Below are 19998 nucleotides of genomic sequence, written 5' to 3'. Positions count from 1 at the left end.
AGAAAGCACAGCCTCGCTCGCTGTTGCCTTGCAAGAATCTAGTAACTCTTTCCTCTAGCATCTGGCCCCCTCCTCCAAGCATCCAGTGCAGACACAGGAAAGGCTGGATCTGGGATTTCTCTGCCAGAGGCTGGCTGCTTGCTGCGGCAGCTAATGCAATATTCAAGACAGCAGTGGCACTGCCAGCAGGTGCTGCTGGTTCAGAGGTCGGGTGGCATCCCTCTGTCCTTAGGGGCAGGGTATTCTGTGCAAGTTCCTGCACGCAGCCCACCTCATTCTCTGCTGGGAGAGCAGCTTGTCTCGGTCACAGCTCCCCTTGGTGGGAAAATGGGTTTTTGCAAAGGAGAAGGTCAGTGTGACCGGTGTGCTAAATGAGAGCTCCCTGCCAACCAGGAAGGAACAGGAGGAGCTGGTGGATCTCTGGCTGGTGCATCTGTGGATGTGTGGTGGCTGCTGCCAGCTCAGACCCCCAGCTGAGCCCCAGGTCACGGGCATCCTCCTCTCATCCAGCCCAGAACAACATCAGCTCTGCTGTGCTTTGCCTGGCACTAGTGGACAGCCAAAGGCTGTCTGCAAACACAAAATGCAGGTGCTGGGTTCAGCTTTGCTGATGGTTTTATTTCTCCAGGGTGGGAGGATGTGGAGCTGTTAACACTTGGTTGTGAGCCCCTCACGAGGGGCACGCACCAAGCTTAGCTTTGTGCCAGCGAGGGGATGTTGCCAATGTCACAGGCCCTGCAAATGAGAGGTAGCTTGGGGATTTGCAGTGACTCCTCTTGGTTTCGTGTCTCTCAGTGGGCTCTGCTGACATGGGGAACAGCACAGAGCCACCCACCAGCTCAGTCAGGATGTCACTTACTCTGCTTCTTCTTTGGAGATTTGTTTCCCCAAGTACAATACTTCTGCAATCAGAGACACCATGGGGTCGCAGTTCAGGCTGGCAGCTGCAGTCACATGGCCATCCCTGGAAGGGAAAGAGGAAGAATGTGGATCTTCTCAGAGTACAAAACTCAGCATAGCAGCATCCCTGTGGCACAGTGGCCAGGGAGCAGCTGTATTTCAGAGGGCTCAGGGCAGGGTGGCTGGTGCTGCAGGATGCACAGGGGCTCATGGCAGATTGCCTGGCAATGCTGGGAGCTAGGCACTGAGCCTGGGAGCAGTGGGGCAGAGGGAGAGGAGATGTGTCCCAGGCTCTCTGCCCAGCTGGTGTCACCATTCGGGTTCATTCTCTTCTCCTTCCTTGCCCTGCTTTGGTTTTCTCTGGTTCAGCACCCAGCAGCTGCCTTTAGTGCACAGCCACGGGATGTGGAGCCTCCGTGGGATCTCTGCAGGCTGTAAGAGGGAGGACTGGGCCCTGTTCCCAGGGCATGGACTGGCCATGGATTCACTCACCTGATGTAAAAGATCAGGAATTTCTGTTGCTCCAGGCTGCCCTTCACAACAGTGTCAGTGTACCCCTTCCCACAGCCTATGAGAGAGAGCCTGCTTAGGGAGCCCTGGCACAGCAGTTGCCACCCATCCCACCTCGAAGCCAGACAGAGTGGACAGTGACTGGGGCTGGGACAGGGCTGGAGAGCAGACATGAAGGCCCTGGACAACCAGAACTGCCTTTGAGCCTCTCCTTGGTTTGGAGAGGGAAGTTCTTCCTCTGTGACCTCTAAGCCACTGGACATCAGCAAAGAACAAGAGCTCTGGGTGACCTCCAGGGCTCAAATTCCCCATGGCAGCCAGTCCAGAGCTTGAGCTGCTTCAGGTGAACTCTGCAACCACACTGTGTTTACAGGCCCCAGACCCAGCTGGGTGGGTGAGCAGATGGGCAGGGAAGAAGTCCTGTTCCCCTCTCTCTGTCCCCTCCTACCTGCATAGCGGATGCTTTTCCCAAGCAACGTGGTCCAGAAGTAAGGAACAGTGTGCAACTCCTTCCCTCTCTTCAGCATGTTTAAAGCAGCACAGTGACCTGGGATGAGCCAACAGAGGGAATATTTTTCTTGCAGGTCCTTAAAAATTGTTCCCTGTGTCTCCTGCTGTCTCTTCTGTCCCATTCCCATCTCCAAGGGAGCTGGGAAGTGACGTGGCTGTGCTCTCACCGTGGGCCTCAGCCACTTGTTGGTGGTGGATGCTGGACCTGTCCCCGTCGAGCAGTGCTACTGGGAAGGTGACCACGTCCCCAGCAGCAAAGACATTTGGGATGTTGGTTTGCATGTGCTGGTGGGACAAAGGGAAATTAGTGCAGTGATGAGAGAGAAGGGATGCTGTGTGACCTGGGATACTCAGCTGGCACTCACCAGATCCACCAGGATGGCACCTTTGTCATCTCTGGCAATGGAGGTGCCCTTCAGAAATGCAGAGCTCGGGGTCGACCCTGTGGGGAGAGGAGCAGGGATGAAAGCTCTGCAGGGATGGGGAGGAAATTTGGCCCCACAGCGCCTGTTCCTGCTTGGAACAGAGCACTTGGAGCAGTGAGCTGTGCTTGGGCTGGTGCTGAGCCAGTAAAGGGGCAATAAAACCAGGGCCCAGGACACAGCACGCTCTGGGAACAAAGCAGGGACCTGTGGAGCTCAGCAAGAGCCAAAGGCACGGCAAGAGCATAACCAGCTCCTTTCCTCCTGCCAAGTGTGTGCTCATGGGCTGCTGACTTTTCCAGGTGCTTGGGGCCAAGAGGAAGGGCTGGATGATAACAGAGTGGGAAAGAGACTTCAGGGAACGGTGTCCTGGAAATGAACTGAGGTGCCCTGGGCATGCTGGATGTTCTCCCCATTCCCAAAGCTGCCTCCCTCTCCCAGCTGGGGTCTCTTACCTATTCCCACCACTACCACATCTGCAGGGAGATTCTCTCCGTTGGCAAAAACAGCCTCTGCGACCTAGGAAAGAAGGAAGGATCATGAACGAAGGGTTAAAACCTCTGTCCTAATTCCCACAGCCTCCCTGCTGCTTTGCTCTTTGCTGGCTTTTTTCTTCCCCAGGTTCGGATCACCTTGTCCAACTAATGTGTGTTTCTGGGGATGCAAAAGAAAATCACACTGTTGTCCCTGGGATAGGAACACTTACTGGTGCCCTTTGAGCCCAGAGCTGTGTTCAGTGAAAAGGAAGGGAGGGTCTAGACAAGGGAGAGGAAAGCCTGATGTAGGCACTGGGTTATACCTCAATTTGGGCTTTTTTCCCCTAAAATTAGCAGTTCAGGGATCACAAAGGCATGACTGACCTTTCCATCCCTTCCTTTCAGCTCACAGAGTTCTGTTTTCATGTAGAACTTCACCCCTTTATTTTGCAGCATCTGAAAAGGATTGGTCTGAGTATTCATTAGGAAATTCCAGGCTATAAAAACAGCTGTACCCAGCCAAAACCCAGGCAGACAGCTCTGCTGCTGCTCCAGGCTGCAGGGAGGTTCCATTTGTGTCCCTGGCTGGTGCAGGCAGCCTGGGAGCCTGGCTTTTCTCTGCAGTCCTGGTCAGGACTGGTGTATGAGGTGGGTTTGGGATGAAGAATGTGATGTGTGGGGGGGGGGGGGGGGGGGAAGATTGGGGCCAGCCGTGTGTGCAGAGCTGGTGGGTGAGCTGTGGGTGAGGACAGAGGCTGGGCACGCAGAGTTATGACTCAGCACAGGGGTGAGGTTTCCTGGGCTGATGTGGATCCCTGGGCTGCTTGGATACCATGTGTTCTCCATCCTAGAAATCAGCCCCAGGTTTTCCTAACCTTCATGGCGACACCTCCAACCTGAGGACCCAGGGTGTGCTGGAAAGGGAACTCCTCTCTTTCCACCACTGAGATGGTCCCAGCCTTGTCTGAGAGGAAGGCAGCCACCTCCATTCCTGCAAGGAAGAGGCATGCCCAAGGTAAGCCTGCTGCAAGCATGAACCTGCACCCTTGGAAACCTTCTCCTCTTCCAGGAGAACAAATCTGATGTGCTGCCAGTGCTGAACTGCTTTGCTGTGCATTTCTGGGCTGAGGTATTTAGCTCCCCCCATGCTTTGTTCTTGTGCACACAGACCTGGATATCAGGAAATGCAAAGAATAGCTCCTGGTTAGGTACAAAATAGCTCCTGGTTATGTACAGAATAGCTTCTGGGCCTTAGCCCCTTGCTTTCCCAGTGTTTCTGGGGAATCCAGCTCCTCTGGAGGACAGTGACCTTTTCATAAGGCACATTTCCCTCTGTCCATGTGCAGCAATTGTTTATAGCTCTCAAAGTTTCTGGCTATCAGAGGAAAGAATGAGTGTGTGCTGTGTAACGAACACCCCCAGCAGCTACAGGGCTCCAGGGAGGATCCCAGCTGGGTAGAAAAGGAACATCCCTTCCCTGAGGGCCTCTGGTTAATGTGCATACGAAACAGAAGGGGGTTTGAGGGCTCTCACTGATGGTTTGACACCCACTCCAGCCTGGTACCTATGAATGAAGCTCCTACAATCACCAGATTCTTCCCAGTTGCCAGCTCCAAGATCTTGCTGGACTCTTCTGGGGTTTGGAGCATGCACACATTCTGCAGGTCTGCACCTGGGACTTTGAGGAAACCAGAGCTGAAAGAGAGAGAATCCAGATGCATTTCATGATATAAATTAAACAGAAAGAGTAAGAAAGGAGCACAAACCCACAGCTGTGTCATTCCACTCTGCCCTTTCATCTCATCTCCTACCTCCACCTCCCAGTGTTGTCCTGCCTAAAATCCTGTGTGTGGCAAACACCTTGTGCACTCACTGGCTGCCTGTTGCAATGAGCAGCTGGTGGTACTTCTGAGAGGACCCATCCATGAAGTGAACCTTCTGCTTCTGGAAATCCACCGACACTGCCTGCAGGAGAAAAGGGGCACAGAGCAGACAGGTACCTGTGATCCACTCTCTGTCCTGCCTGTGCCTGTGTGCCCTGCTTCTGGACACTCAGGTGAGATGAGGGATGCTGGGGTCCTCTCTCCCACTTCCCACAGGTCCATCCATGGATACACAGGTCAGTGTTACACCCTCCCCATGGCAGGAACAGGATCGCCCACTGAGGACTGAGCTCAGCTGCACCAGTACCTCTTTCTCTGTCCAGAACTCTATGCCCTGGTCCTGGAGGAATTCAGGTTTCCTCAGGTAAACATCCTCGGCTTTCAAGTTCATTTCCTGGAAACACAACAAGAACATGAAATGAAGCACTTCTTACAGGCAGCAATTCTCCTGGAGTGTTCACTGGGGAGTCAGTTTGCAAAAGAGGTGAGTTTTGCATTAGTGAATCACAGCTCCCCACACTGCCCCACCACCTTGTCCCCGCTGTCAGAAAAACCATCAAACTTTAGTGGGAAGAACTCAATAAAAGGAGATAAAAACATCAGCTTATGTTGACTCTGATCAAAGACTTTCCAGGAGGAAGATGATGTTTCCCTGGAAATAACACCCCTGTTCCTCTTGGATGCCTCAGCACTCCTGCTTTGCTCACTCCAGTGCTCCTGGCCCCGAGTGTGGCCCTTGTCACACGTGGTGCCCAGGCACAGTCCTGCCCTCATCACACACGAACCTTGCTTAGTTTGGACTTGTCATAGGGAACATGTTTCTCTTTGGTGGCCATGATGATCCTGCCAGTGAATCCCTCCTGGCGAAGAGTCTCTGCACACACCAGGGCAGCCACACCTACAAGAGATGCTCATCTCAGCCCTCTGACACATCTCTGTGGAGGAGGAGGAGGAGCAGGAGGAGCAGGTCAGTCCTCCCTGGAGAGGAGAGTGGCAGCTCCCAGCGTGTGTGGAGAGGGAAGATCCCTTCACTGACCTCCCCCCAGCAGCAGCATCGTGTTCTTGTTGAGGAGGCACCTCCTGCTTGCGTCCTTCACCCTCAGGCTGCTTTCAAGGTCCTGCAACGAAGTGCAAAATGCTGAAGTCACACACAGCCTGAGGTGCTGCCTGTGCTCAGTGACAGCAGGTAAGGCCAGTACCTTCTTTTTTGCTGTAATAAACACCTTTCCATCTTCCACTGTTACCTGAAGGAGGGAAAGGAGAGGTTTTTTAAGTGCTGCATCCATGAGGTTGTGGTAGGAGCTCTCCTGGGAGAGCCTGGTCCAGTGTGCCATCTGTCTCTGACTCTGATCTTGGATGTCACATGATGCTGAGGAGCTCATGAGCTTTTCTTCTCATCCCAAGAGCACTCAGGAAGAGCTGTAAATCCTCTTTTTCATTCCAAAAGCATTTGTGCTGACTCTGAGGGATACCAGGATCTACAGCATCACCTTTCATTGAAAGGAGCTTTAGGGCAGGGAGTTACACAATCCCAAGAAACCATCCCAAGGATCATCCCTTGTGTTGAAGCTCTGTGGGACAGAGCTGTGGTCAGGGCAGGAGGCTTTCAGTTGGTGTCAGGGACATGGAGCTTGTGAGAGAGAATGAATGTGAGAGTCACCCAGATGAGAGGACAAGAAGTCACCTTAAAGCAGGAGATACAGTCCAGAGCAGGGTATTCCTCAATGTCTCCAGTCCTGATGTTAAAGCAGGCCCCGTGCCAGGGGCAGCGCAGCCTCTCCCCTCTCAAAACCCCTGCAAGAGAACCCCCCCCAGCTGGGCAGTGACAACCAACCTCCCCAATGTGTTCTTTTCCCCCTGCCCCGAGCTGAGGTTACCTTTGCTCAGTGGGGCACCGTAGTGGGGACATTTGCTGCCCAGAGCACAGAATTCCTTCCTGTTCCTCACCAGCAGCACTGGGTAGCCGGCCACCATCACCTCCAGGAGCCTGGGGCAGAGGTGCAGAGGTGCAGAGGTGGGCACAGAACCATCTAAATCCCCACCACTGCCCCCAGGTACTCACTGTCCATCCCCAACGTCGTCCTCCCTGCAGACCTCGGCGGTGATGGTGTCATCGCCGTCCATGCCGGTGGCTGCTGGAGCTGGTCGATGTCAGGCACTCAAGGGGTCCCAAATTTCTGATGCAGCAGCAAAATGACCTTCAGCTGGTGGAAAACACCCATTTGAATTTTGTGTCTGAACCCAACATCCATTCCTCTGCCCTTTTCGCCTCTGAATTAACCCACTTCTTGTTTTCAGCCCCGAGTCCCATTAAACTCAACTGCAGAGCAGATGTGATTAATGGCTCTTGTAAACAAATACAATTATTTATGGGGAGGTGCTGCTGCCATATCCCATGTCTCCCTCAAATTGGGTCTAAAGAGATACTTCAGCCTCTCCAAAGCCTCTCCAACGTTTGTGCAGAGATGTTACTCATGGTAATTGCTGTGAAAGCACTAATTCCTGCCCAAAATGCCTCCTGGGCTAGAAAACAGTCAAACCTCTTGGTCTTTAATGCTGTCCCTACCTTAGCAGTCATTGAGAGGCTGATTAGGAATCTGCCTCTCTATTTTGGAGAGAAAAAAGCAAGAAATAGAGCAGAGGAAGGTCGTTCAAGGCAGGTTTCAGTGCAGGGTGGTGACTTGCTCCTGCAAATCCCCACTGCACCGCTGCCCCAATCCCAGGTTCTTTAGAAGAATCATCGGTGGGTACTCACCTGGTCCTGCCAGGGGGGTTCAGGCACCCATCCCCCAGGTCAGAGAGCCACCACTGCTTCTGTCTGCGACTTTCTCCTGTGAGGTGACACCCTGGTGTCTCACCACAGATGTTCTGCCCACTGCCAGCCCACGGCTGGTGATGCTCTCCCCGAGTTGCACAACATCCCCATCCATCAGGAGACACGGCTCCTGGAAGCAGCTGCCTGTCAGGGAGTTTTATCTGATTTCTGCAACTGGCCTGGGCCTAATTAAGGGTATTTTGCTGGGGTTTAGAGTTGCAAAAGAATTGAGGGCACATAGGAATTATGGCACAGGTGTGGTGTAAAGATGGGGTGTGCCATGGGCACTGTGACCAGAAATTCAAGGGGAAGCAGTGATATCCCACGGTCCCTTCCCACTGCCCCTTTTCCTGATGGAAAGCATTCCAGCTCAACACAACGCATTTTTGCAGCACTTTGGAATGTTATTGCTACTTTTTACATATTTCAACAACGTTTAAAATTCTTTAATTTGATCTTTGTGTAGGATTTTTCTCCGTTGATTTTAAGGAGCGTGAAGTGTTCAGCAGCTCTGCACGTGCCTTAAATCCCAGCTCTGCTCCTGGTTCAGTCCCTGATGTCCAGGCACACGATCCCATCATCCCTTGGCCCATGAAGGATGGCATGGAGCAGGGTGCTGCTTGCTGTGCTATTTTTACAACGAAGTGGGAGTTGCAAAAAACCGGGAGTAACACCTACACTGTTTGTGTCTCCTCTTGTTCTTATCTCTATTTCACAGTCAATATGTTTCACAACTTAAAATATGCCTCAAAAATTAAGGGGGGAAAAAGTTACTAACAGCGTGCTTCCATCATCTCCCTTGCAGAACAGGAGATCCACAGGGATCAGCTCCCTGCCAGCAGCACATTCCCAAATCCAGCAGCAGGGGGGATAAAAATCCTTTAGTGGGTATGACCCGGAGAAGAAGGCACGTGCAGGATGCTGGATAAGTGCAGGCAGGATTATTTGGGAAGCAGTTCAATTCATGGAACCCTGTAAGCCGTGAGTCCCCCTTCCTCCAGAGCAGGATACCGGGACACTGCCGTGTCCGGATAATCTCGGCCCACGGACTCTGCACACCCACGCTGGGCACAGGAATGAGGAATTTTCTCACAGCACCAATGAGCAGCTTCTGGGCTCTGCCCTCCTGGCCAGGAGCCTGAATGTGAAGCAATTTGGCTGCCAAATGTCCGTATTTAAATTCTCTGTAATTATTCCCCAGAAGCACGTTCCCACGTGGAGGAGCAGCAGCCCTCGCGGAGCGTTCTCTGACTCAGCAGAAATCGCTGGAAAAACCTTTGCTCACGGATGGAAATCTGCAGCGAACAGGCAAAGGGGCAGGTACAGAGGCAGGCAGCTTTGGGATGAGGCAGGTGGAGCTTGATCCTGTGCAGGGACATTTGCACTGCAGGGCTGAGCAGCAGATCTGGCTGCTGGATGCCAATGGATGCTGCTGGATGCAGCCGAGCACCCAGGAAAGGCTTTTGTAAAGTGCAAAGGAAAAGGGCAAACCAAGATGCCTGACAGAGGCAAGGATGATAGAAAGGATATAGAAAAGGTGATTGACAAAGGCTAGAAAGCGGAAAAGGGCATTGGATGCCCTTCAGAGAGAAGGTTGGGTTGGCTGCAGGGATGTTGGTGTGTGTCAGGAACACACAATATGCCCTCGAGGGACTGGGATGGGATTGGAGGCAGATTTTCAGGAAGATGCTCTGTAAACATCTTTTGGCCCTTTTTAGGTAAACCAGAGGTGGTTACTCAGAGGGTTTTAGAGTTCATTCACTGGTTCATTACTTTGCTTGTAGCACAAGTCAGGATTAAACACAGGAAGGAAGAGAGGAAAAGGAAGTGGTGCCCTCAACCACAAACAGAGCCCAGGTGGGCATCAGATATCTGTGAGCTGATCTGCCACCCACGTTGGTGCTGAGTCACACGAGCTGCTGAGCTGACCTTGGATTTTATTAGATACCTTCACTTCTGCTGTGTCTTGGTGTTGCTGGCCCTCCAGAAAACTCAGGTTTAGAGACAAGGATTTAAGGGGCGCAACTTTCCTCCCTTCAAGTTCCCACCACCATCAGCTGGTGTAGCACATTTTTTCATGCCATGGCTGTGTGGATGCATCTTTTTTCCCACCTTTTTCCCAGCTCACCCAGCTCAGGGCCCTTCTCTGCCCTACCAGACCCGCTGATTTTAACAAGCAGCACCCACAGAGTCAAATCATAGGAAAGCAGCTCAGTGGCAGGAAGAGGAAGCGAGGTGAAACCTGCAGCGGAGCTGAAGTGATTAATGGGGCACTGCTCTCAGAACAGCTTGGTTTGTGATATTAATAACAAGAGAATTCAGGAGGGAACCTAACCAGTTCCAAGCTGCAGAGCCAACAGCAGCAGGAGATGCAGCGGGGAAGCTCCTGTGCTTGTATTTGTAAAATAGGAGGAACTGAGTGGGCTCAGAGGGTGTGATGCTGAACTGGGTGTAGGGGCTGGGATGTGCTTCCACCTTGGAGGACTCATTCTTAACCTGTCTGAAGTGCAAAACACCCCCACGTAGTCATAAATGCATCATCAGGTAATCATAAAGCACATGCATATTCATCAAAAATTACTTAAGCTTGAGATTGGTGAATTAAACACGGAAAAAAATGTTTATCCCACAAGGGAAGAAGACAAGAAAAAGGAAATATTTAGTGGGATGGATTTGCTTACAGGGTAAGAATAATTACATGTGGTGTTTCACATTTTTTTCCTAAACATTCGTGTCTGGTGATGGTGAGAGATGGGACACAGGCCTGGCAGACACCTGGCACCACTTCTCCACAGTGAACATTGCAAAAGGAAAGAAGGAACCTGAAACCTCACTAATAACAGCAGATAAACTGTTCAGAAAGTTGAAACATTTGGGGCATGGCAGCTGCTGGAAGCAGAGAACTGTAAGGAACTGCCTGTGCTGCTGTGCTCGAAGGGGATTTGCCAGTCAGTGTGTTCTCAATGGAATTTTGCTAATCCCATGGCATACCTGTGCAGCTGGAATGAGGGGAGAACACATCCTTCGTGCCACTGGTTCATGACAGCTGCTCCAGCCCAAGCCCTTGAGAAACAGCTGAGCCTGCAGCATCCTTAGGGACACTCTGCTGTCAACACAGGTTTCTCCAACAAGTCCCTTGTGCCAAGACCTGAGGAAAAGAAAAATATCCTTCCAGTCCTGGGAAAAAGGAGGAAGGCCAAAAGAAGAGTATCCAGATCAACCTGCCCTGGGGTCTTTATCATGTGGGCAAAGCAGACTCTGCCTGGGTGGTTTGGGAACATCCCCACATGCCAGGCTGCAGAAGGCAGCTGCTGTGCCCAGTCTGCAGCTGGTATCTGGCACCAGAACATCCTGATTCTGTAAAGCTCCCAGGAGACATTGTATTGCAGGAATGATCTCAGGAAGGATGAGCAGCCTGGGCAGCAGAACACCTGCAGGGCTGGTGAAAACAGTGGGAGGTGGGAGGGAAAGCCTTCCCTCAGGACAGGGAGCTTGCAGACCTGGCCAGGGTGAATGGACAGGCTGAGGTGCAAGCGCAGATGATTTCCTCTGCCAGATGAGTTCAAGTCCTGAGGTCAGCGGTGAAGTGCTGCACATTTTGGCATTTCTTGCATTAAATCCTGGAGCTGCTCACCACACCCACAGAGACTGAAATCCCTTTCTCCCATGTCCACAGCAAGTTCTACCTGGAGAATATCCAGCTTCCGCATCAGGAAAATGTTCCTGGCTGGAAGGGGTAGATGCTCAAGTTTGAATTGATTTCAGCTCTCTCCACAGCTGCCTCTGCAATGTCTGGGCATGCTTTGCCATGCAGAACCTGCATTTTGCACAGTAGATCCTTTCATAAGTGTGGAGTTCCAGACTTCCTGAATGGAGATGTGGATATATAAAGCATTCCTACGTATCTGACTTCTTATGGCCTAAGCAGACAGAGTGGTGACACAGTTTAGAGAGGGATGGAGACAACAGCTAATTAAAGTTTGGAAGCCAAGCTGCTTGATTTGTTTTGAGCTCTTGGACTCCTCAGATTACTTCAGGTGTGAGCCAGGTCTGGCATTATGTGAGCAGATGGGTTTTATGACTCCCTGGATGCAGACAGGCAGATTAAGGGAGGGAGGCTTTCCAAAAACAGGAGCATAACTTGTGCCTGGCTCCCACATCTGTTGGCTCCGGTGAGTCCTCTGTGGCATTTGGGAGCAGAGTGGGCTCCTCCTTAAAGAAGGGATGGTGGAACTGCAAAAAGCACACCCAAACCCCCATCCAGGAGTAGTGGGGAGCATCTAGGGGCGACAGAGTTCAACTGGCAGAATTCCTATGGTGGATTACCACTAAACTGTCAGGGGGTTTTTTTGTGGAAAACGGATTCATCTCTCAGATGTGCTGCAGAGAAACTCCAGCCTGGGAAAGGGAGACAAAAACGATTGTCCAGCTATTGAATAAAATTCCGTACCCTCGATTTACACCCCGAGTGCTGCTGGAAAGCCCCCGCTATGGGATTAGCTGTGATGCCCGTGGTATTATGGGATGGACCTGGGCACGTCCTTGCTGGTATCTGCAAGGAGTCCCCTGCCCTGCTGGGAGCAGGCACCAGCAGCCACCCGGCACCAGGCTGAGCTGCCTCCCCGCAGAAAACGAGGTCGTTTGGGGACAGCGGAAAACTTCTGGAAATTTGGGTGAAAAAGGCATTATCTCCAAATAGGTGGGAATGAGGAATCCCATCGGATCGGGCTCCCCGTTCTCCAGCGGGCGTGCAGGGACCTCTTGTGGCAGCTGCGCCCGGGAGCTCCCGTCCCTGCTCTTCCGTTCGGGTTCTTCTTGGGATAAGCCTGGCCCCCGAGCCTGTGGCGTGTGGTTGAATATTTGGCCTGAACTGCTGTCAAGGGACTTGTTTGTAGCTGGGCTTGGAAGTCTCCAGTTCCAAAACCGCCCCCGGTTAATGCCATTGCTGCAGAGGAAGGAAGACAAGGAGAAAAGGCTGGAATCGAGGTTGTAAGAAACTACAGCTCAATGGGAAGTCCTGGTAAAGTTAAGTAAAATCTGGGCTCAAATGAACCCAAAAGTAGTTTATATGTAACTGTTGGTAGTGTTCTAGCAATGGGATCAAAGTCCTTGAATCAGAGGCTCAATTAATCACGGCTTAAATTCCTCCCATGCAGAAGTGGTAGGTAAAAGCTCTCCAGTCTCCAGAAATATTTTAACTGTTCCTGTCCCCGAGCCTGGCTGAATCTTCATCTTTAGGATAAACACACTAGAAATGGAGGAGCCCCTGGGGAAACGGGGCTGGGCTTGCAGGTATTCCATGGTCTGGGATTCTCCCTGCAGGCAGGTGAAGGGCGGGAAAGGGGCAGTCAAGATTTTTTGAGGCTAAAACGCCACGGATGACTTCTCATTTGGAAACCGGCTCTGTGCAGTTTTATACTCAATTAATTGTTAAACGCTTTTTCTCCTCAGTGCCCTGAGCAGCCCAGCACGTCTCCAAGGCACATCTCTCTTTCCTCAGCACATCTTATGCTGAACAAAAATGTCTTTGCATTTGGTCTTCTCAGTAACAGATTAGCCTGTGTGATCCTTCGAGTCCTAATACACGAGATTATTTAAAATCTCCTGAGTACTCAGGGCTGCCTACTACTTCAGGCAGTGTCTCCCTGCCACGTAACTGTTATGAAAGTACATTGTCTTGCCTGGCTTTTAAGCAGATTTGTGCAGCATGAACAGATGCTTTTCTACCAATTGGGACTATCATAGAAACACAGAATCGTTTAGGTTGGAAAAGAACCTCACCCGTCTCCCAATTTGATTTAATCACTCAGTGTCCCTTCCATCCGTGTGTACTTGATATTTTTGTGTCCATCACCCCAGAGCTAGGACAGCAACTAAGAGCTCAGGCTCCACATGCTTCTGTTTCAGCGAAGAGGAAGTAGAAGATTTCATCCAAAATTAATACCTCAAAGGAGAGGTAGAGTTTGACATTAATCGGTGTGTACACGGTGACTCATCCCGGCGGCAGAAGGGGAAGCGAGGGCTGTGCAGCAGTTTCTGCTGGAGACATCAAAAAGCAAGAAGAGAGCGATCAAATTACGGGAAGCTGGAAAAGCAGCATAGTTGTAGGGTAGGACTAAAATTGTGGCTACGGGATCGTGAATTTCCACAACCTCCAGACAGCAGAGCTGGGGTATCCCAGACATCAGGGGAGCTCCTCTCAGGATCAGACATGGGACAGGGGGATGGAGGATAACAGAGCAGTGCATTTTTAGGCAAGGCAATCAGATCTTTTTCCGTGCTCGGTGTGCGATCAGCCCCGGTGGTGTGATCTGGGGGGGTCCTGACCCGGGGTGACCGGTGGCTTGGGGAGCTTCTGCCCAAGGAAACAATCACGGTGACGGGCACCACCTGCCGGGGATGCTTTGGGGTGAAGGAGCACCGGCCGCAGCACCTCATGGGGGAGGCGTTCGGCCACCCGGTGCCACCAAAGTGGGGGAGGAACCTCCGGGGAACGAGGGAAGTGCCCCCAGCTCCCGCACAGCGACGGGACACGCGTTCCCCGCTCCGTGCCACGCTCTCAGCCAGCTCCAGGCTGGCGCCGCTTCTGCCGTGCGATGCCGGGGAAGGCGGATACATCCCCGGGGGCTCAATTCCCGTCCTCCCGCCCTCCGTGTCTCACGCCCCGACGGGAAGCGCTGCCGCTGCGTGTCCGCATCCCTGCGCGGGGGGATGCGGGAACTGCCAGCCCCAGCAGCGGGGCGGCCCCCGGCCCTTCCCCTCGGGGGCGATGCTCGCTGTGCCCCCGCCCGGGCGATGCGCATCGCGGCCGGGGCAGGGCGGGGCGGTGCCGGTGCCCGGGGCGGTGCCGCTGCCCGGGGCGGTGCCGCTGCCCAGGGCGGGCTCCGGGGCTGGGCGAGGCGGACCCCGTCGGGCAGCGAGGCTGGTCCCATGGGAGCCCGGGGAAGGCAGCGGGCCGGTGGATGCCCATGGCTTTCAGCCCGGGGCTGCTGGTGGTGGCCGGTTCCTTCGCCGCTTTCCGCCTGCTGAACCGGGGGCTGGAGCGGCTCGTGCCGCCGCCGCCCTCGGCCCGGCGCAACCGCTGGAAGTGGCGCAACATCTGGACATCGCTGGCGCACAGCGTGCTCAGCGGCGGCGGGGCGCTGGCCGGGTGAGCGGCACCGCGGAGCCCCGGAGGGACACCGGGCTCCCGGGGGGCACCGGGACACTGGAAGGGAATGGAGCGTCCAGGGACCCCGACGGGAACCTGCGGCCAAGGGGGCACGAAAGGAAATGGGGGTGTTGGGGACCTTGGGGAGAGCGGGGACTTGCAGACTGGGGGGCACTGAGAGAGGGAGGAAGGTCCGAGAGACAGGGAGGCACCAGGGGATAGGGAGTCTCCGGGGAAAACAGGTGGCTGTGGGTGGAGCAGGGCGACAAGAGGTCTCCCGGGTGGGGGGGTCGGCAGCACCAGGTGGGTACTGAGGACACTGGGATGGAAATGGGGAAACAGAGACACTGCCTGACACTCACAGCCTCTCTCCCCACAGGTTCTACCTCCACCCCGAGCTGTCCAAGGACCTGGTGGGCACACACCCGCCCGGGGCGCACAGTCTGGTCGCCGTGTCTGTAGGTGAGGTGTGGCGAGTGGGCTGTGCCCTGTTCTGTCCCCCGGGGGGTCTTCACGCGCTCGTCGGTGCCTGACACCAGCCCCTCGAGCCATGTCGCGATGTCTCAGGCACCTCAAACAATCGCCCTATTCTTGGCAAAGGACAGTGGCTCCTTTCTGTCCCACGGCACCCGCAGCCAGGAGGTACTGGGCACCGGGCTGCCCTCCACCGTCCTCGGGGGGAGCCAGGCCTTGGGGCATCCCAAACGTGCCCGCATGGGGTTGGTGGAGTTAGTTGGTGCCTCTTCCTGGGAGCATGTTGTACAGAGTGATTGCGAGAGGGACTCAAAACACACCACTTTCCTTCTTTTGCTGTGTGTGATCCTGCTCTGTGTGTGACTTCCCACCCACACGGATGTGACCATCACTTCCCTGGGGGAGCTGCCCAGCCCAGTCAGGTGCAGAGCCCACTGGGGCAGGGAGGATTCGCTGGCACAGCCCTTCCTGACCCCCTTTTTGTTCATGGACTCCCCGACTCCAGGTTATTTCCTTGAAGACTTTGTGGACATGTTATGCAATCAGAAGCTTCATCAGTCCTGGGAGCTGCTCTTTCATCACTCTGTGGTGAGTGCACCAGCACAGGTACCACCAGCAAGGCTGGGGATAGGGGACACGAGTGGGGCTCCTGCTGTTGTTAGTGTGGGCGTTTGCTTCCTGCCACAAAATATCTCTGATCTTGCTTCCTGGGGAGAGGAGCCCCGACAGCAGGGCTGGGAGCTCCTTTTGGTCCTGCAGGACTCTGTACTCTTTGAGGATTTGCAGAAAGGCACCCAAAAATGGGGTAGGAAAAAACCATGTGTACATAAAGTATGGGGGCAGAGAGCTGGGCTGATCCACAACAGTGTCACTGACAGCAGTGACCCAGGTGTCCCCACTGGCACAGGTGAGCAGCTCACCTCCTATGGCTCTTGCCCTCTTGAGCACCTTCGAGGAAGGGCTGCACACCCCCTCCATCCACCTCCCGCTCCCCAGGGTGCTTTCCTCTCCTCTGGGGCTGGTGTGGCTGGAGCAGCTGTGGCGCAGGACTCCCGCTCCAGTGCCTTCTGCCTGTCTTGCTGTGCCCACTGTGGGTTTCTCTCCGATCACCTCTGATGCCCAGGTGCCAGAGTGTTCGACCCAACCAAAACAATTCTGTGATGCTGAGACTGTGGATCAGGGGGGTGGCAGGGCAGGGGGGTGGCACAGCCTGGAGCTGAGCAGCAGAGATGCTGCAGGGTTCAGGGGAGGCTCAGGGGTGTGCAAGGCCTGGGGAGGGGGACAGGGACAGTGCTGACACTCACCTGGGATGAGTCAGGGGAGGCAGTGGTCAGACCTGCTCTCTCAGTGAGCCCTGGGGCTCTGCTGGCTGCTGCTGGTGAGCCGAAAGTTCATCTCCACAATAGAGCTAATTCAAGCCAAGACAGTGACTTAAAGAGCAGGGAGCAGATAATCTCATTACAGAGCCCATACAGAGAACAGCATTAATAGCATAAACCAAAGAAAGGACTGAGTGTGCTGAAGCATGGGCAGGCAGAGCCTGTCCCCCTGCCTGGCAGGGAGGGTGCAGGGCAGGAATCCTGTCCCCAGTAGCCCTGTCCTCTGCTGCAGGACCCAGCAGCCCCAGGGTGCTTCAGGCCACGCTGGGGGCATCCCATGGGGCTCTCTGATGCACCAAAGCCACCTAATCCCTGCAGGATGCCTGTTCCAGGGAGAAGCCCTGAGCCAGCAGTAGCCGTAGCCCTGGGCTACAGTCTCCCTTCCTGTCCATTGACTGTGTGTGGAAAAACCTGCTGGGCCACAACGGGCTGCATTCCCCAGGCCACAAACAGCAGGGTTAGGTCAGGCTGCTTTGTCTCAACCTGGGGCTTAGAGAGTTGTTTTCCTTCTATTCCTGCTGGAACAAAAAATCCCACTCAGGTTTCATGCAATGGTGAGGAGGTGCCAGAGGCTGCAGTGCTGCAGGGATGACCAGTGGTTTGGCACTGCAGATGGTCTTTTCCACCTCTGCTCCATCCTGTGCCCAAGCGTGGAGAGTTCCAGCTCGCAACAGCTGGGAGCAACCAGCCCCTGGGCTCAGCCCCTCTTGTCTCTCCTTCCCAGGTGATTGTCTGCTTTGGTATTGCAGTGCTGCTCCACCAGTACGTCGGCTTTGCCCTCGTGGCTTTGCTGGTGGAGATCAACTCCATCTTCCTCCACCTGCGGCAGATCCTGCTCATGGCCAACCTGGTGCACACCACCTGCTACCGCCTCAACAGCGTCGTCAACCTGGGCACCTACGTGGTGTTCCGCATCGCCACGCTGGCCTGGATGACCCACTGGCTCTTCCACAATCGCCAGAACGTGCCCCCAGCCACCTACGCCGTGGGCACGGTGGGCATGGCAATCATGACACCCATGAACATCATCCTCTTCTACCGCCTGCTGCGGAGCGACTTCTTCAAATCCAGGCGGGATGTGCAGCGGGAGAAGGAGGAATAGCCCCCTTGCCTGTGAGGGGGAGCAGTGCCAAGCCCATGGAGCAAGTGGAGGGTGAACGTGGCTATTTCAGTACCTTGCAGGGAGGGTCTGCACTGACAGAGCATCCAGGCTTTTCTTGTGGCTCAAGATCCTGGGCCCTGCGCAGCAGAGGAGGTGCTCGTGGACCAGGCACTGTGGCTCTGCTCCCCAAACGCCTTTGGATGATGTGGTCGGACAATTGGGAGCTGCTCAGAGAAGCCTCAACAGCTCTCACAGCTCCCTGAGGCACCGCTGAGATGAGAAGGGGACAGAGCAGCACTGTTTCCCCACTGTTCTTCCGGACATCCCAACACCACAGGGTGTTTCCAACCCCTTTGGTGCTGCAGCCCTCAGCATCCCATCAGCCACAGGATGCTGTGTCCTCCATGGCATCTCCCATGGGAACACCACCAGGCACGACAGGCTCCAAGGCAAGGGTCAGTAAAAACCAAACTCTGCACTGATGAGCCCTCTCTGAGGAGACTGTCTCAGGCTGACACCTGGCTGGGTGGGTGCTGCCTGCTGTGGGGTCCAGCTCGGGGGCAGCCCCAACCTCGACTGGAGCTTTTTTCATGGTGTTTTGTCCCCAGATAATTTTAAGTGCCCATAAATGAGCGTGGGAGAGCGCAAGTGGCTGGATGGAGGACGCTGTGTGATGGTCACTTCCCACAGATGTGGGGTTTTCAGGCAGCTTTTAGGATTCAGGCATCTGTTGGGAATGACAAGTCGTGCTGCAGAGCCCAGTGTAATGCTCTCACCTGGCAGCAAAGGCTCTTACTAACACGAGCTTTTAATAAATGGCTGCAAATGAAATGGCTTGAGGGGAAGGGACTGAGAGGGGACAAAAGGACTCCGCATCCCAGCCCACTCTGGGGGTGTGTCACTGCTTAGCACAGTCCTTACCCTGTGTCTCCCTGCCATGGAGTGAAAATACACTGTACACTGGCACACGCTACCTTTCTTACTGTTTTGGGCTTTTTTCCCCCATCCCTCTCTTTTCTGTGGAGGAAGATGAAGGTTTTCACATGTATTTTACTCCACATTTCCTTTTCCCCACCGATTCTCACACACAGGATTGTTTCCCAGCAGCCCAGCACTGTGTACATAACAAGATCATCCCACTTGGGGTTACGTGCACCAGTCTGGAGAAATCCACCGGATCAGTCACGTTTCCTTTGTGTGGCAAATAAGCTTTAACGCAAAATCTCCCATTTGGTTTGAAGAGCTTGGGGACAGGCTTGGAACAAGGCACTGCTTGGAGAGGGTGGCACGTGTTTTGAGGAGGGAGACACATTCCTGCTGGGCAGGGAAAGATGAGTGATCTGTGGGCAGTTTGGAGGCTGGAAACAATGCATGGCCAAAGCTGCTTATGTTTCTATTTGTGGAGAGCGGGGAAGCTTCCAGGTGCTGCGGACACCTACTCCAGGTTTGGGTTTGTCACCTCAGGCAGTGTTGAGGTGCCTGTGTGCCCCTCACAGCTCCCAGCTGGAGCAGAACTGTCACCCAGGGCTTCCTCTTTGGTTTGAGCCACGTACTCCCAGTTTTCCAGGAGCTGCTCTGCTGATCCCTTAGCACAACCTCTGCATCTGCTAAAAACGCTGCCTCTGCTCTCCAGCCTCTGCCCACACCAGAGATGTTTTTTCTCAAGGCCTGGATTGTGTTCCCACATTCCTGCTGTCACGTGGATGTCCTGTACCCCGGGCACGTGGGGTTGGGGAGCCTGTGTTGGGCGCCTCTTAATCTGCTGTGATTTTCCCACAGGGCTAAGGTGGGATAAGCAGCGGCTTTGCAGGTCACTGAGGTCAGATGTAGGGATGCCCTGTGCTTGTCCATCCCGAGGAAAAGTGCCACAGCCTTGGCTTGAAGGGTTTTGGGAAGGACTCATCCTTCTATTCCCACCATACGGGGGATCACAGGGCTAGAAGGAGCATCTCCATCAGGGAATTAATTGCTGGGGAGCAACACCCCACTCTGCCACCCACTCACCCCACCTTTCACCCTCATCCCACGAGCCAATATCCCTCCAGAACAAACCCCTCTCCTCATGGGAGCCCCTATCCCGGCAAAACCCTAAGACAAGTGGCTGCCCGGCTGCTGAGTGGCCTTGGCAACGTATTGAACCCACTTAACAGTGAGCCGGACCTCGCGTTTTCACAGATGCTGGGCAAGCACTGAGGCCGGGGGGGGACCTGTGCTCCTGGAGAGAGACAGGAAGGAGGCAATGAGGTGGGTGGCTATTTGCTGGGGGATTAGGGGCCATAGCGTGGCCGTGGGGGCAGCGCTCGGGGGGTGGCATCACTGGGGCGCAGCATCCCCCTGCCTGCCTGGGGCACGGGGGCGGGCTGAGATGGGCTCAGCC

At 54.3% G+C, this 19998-nt stretch overlaps 2 protein-coding genes across 2 annotated transcripts; one reads left to right on the top strand and one right to left on the bottom strand.

Annotated features, from left to right (window-relative positions):
• Positions 1-628: 628 nt before the first annotated feature.
• On the bottom strand, positions 629-6825 carry LOC138120541 (apoptosis-inducing factor 3-like). Its single transcript, XM_069033313.1, has 18 exons — positions 6764-6825; positions 6579-6688; positions 6386-6495; positions 5901-5945; positions 5738-5819; positions 5487-5599; positions 5009-5095; positions 4692-4783; positions 4383-4513; positions 3694-3809; positions 3203-3274; positions 2798-2861; positions 2286-2362; positions 2088-2205; positions 1859-1957; positions 1393-1468; positions 860-964; positions 629-735 (listed from the first exon to the last, which is right to left on the bottom strand). Exons 1-18 carry the CDS (start codon positions 6823-6825, stop codon positions 693-695), a joined length of 1602 nt encoding a protein of 533 aa, XP_068889414.1. The 3' UTR covers positions 629-692.
• A 7213-nt stretch (positions 6826-14038) lies between these two features.
• TLCD2 (TLC domain containing 2) lies at positions 14039-19272 on the top strand. The gene is made up of 4 exons (XM_069033310.1): positions 14039-14666; positions 15046-15128; positions 15646-15728; positions 17244-19272. Exons 1-4 carry the CDS (start codon positions 14113-14115, stop codon positions 17619-17621), a joined length of 1098 nt encoding a protein of 365 aa, XP_068889411.1. The 5' UTR covers positions 14039-14112; the 3' UTR covers positions 17622-19272.
• The last annotated feature ends 726 nt before the right edge of the window (positions 19273-19998 follow it).

This window comes from Aphelocoma coerulescens, chromosome 19 (assembly GCF_041296385.1).
Source record: "Aphelocoma coerulescens isolate FSJ_1873_10779 chromosome 19, UR_Acoe_1.0, whole genome shotgun sequence".
NCBI classification, from domain to species: Eukaryota; Metazoa; Chordata; class Aves; order Passeriformes; family Corvidae; genus Aphelocoma; species Aphelocoma coerulescens.
This window is presented reverse-complemented; position numbering and strand designations above follow the sequence as displayed.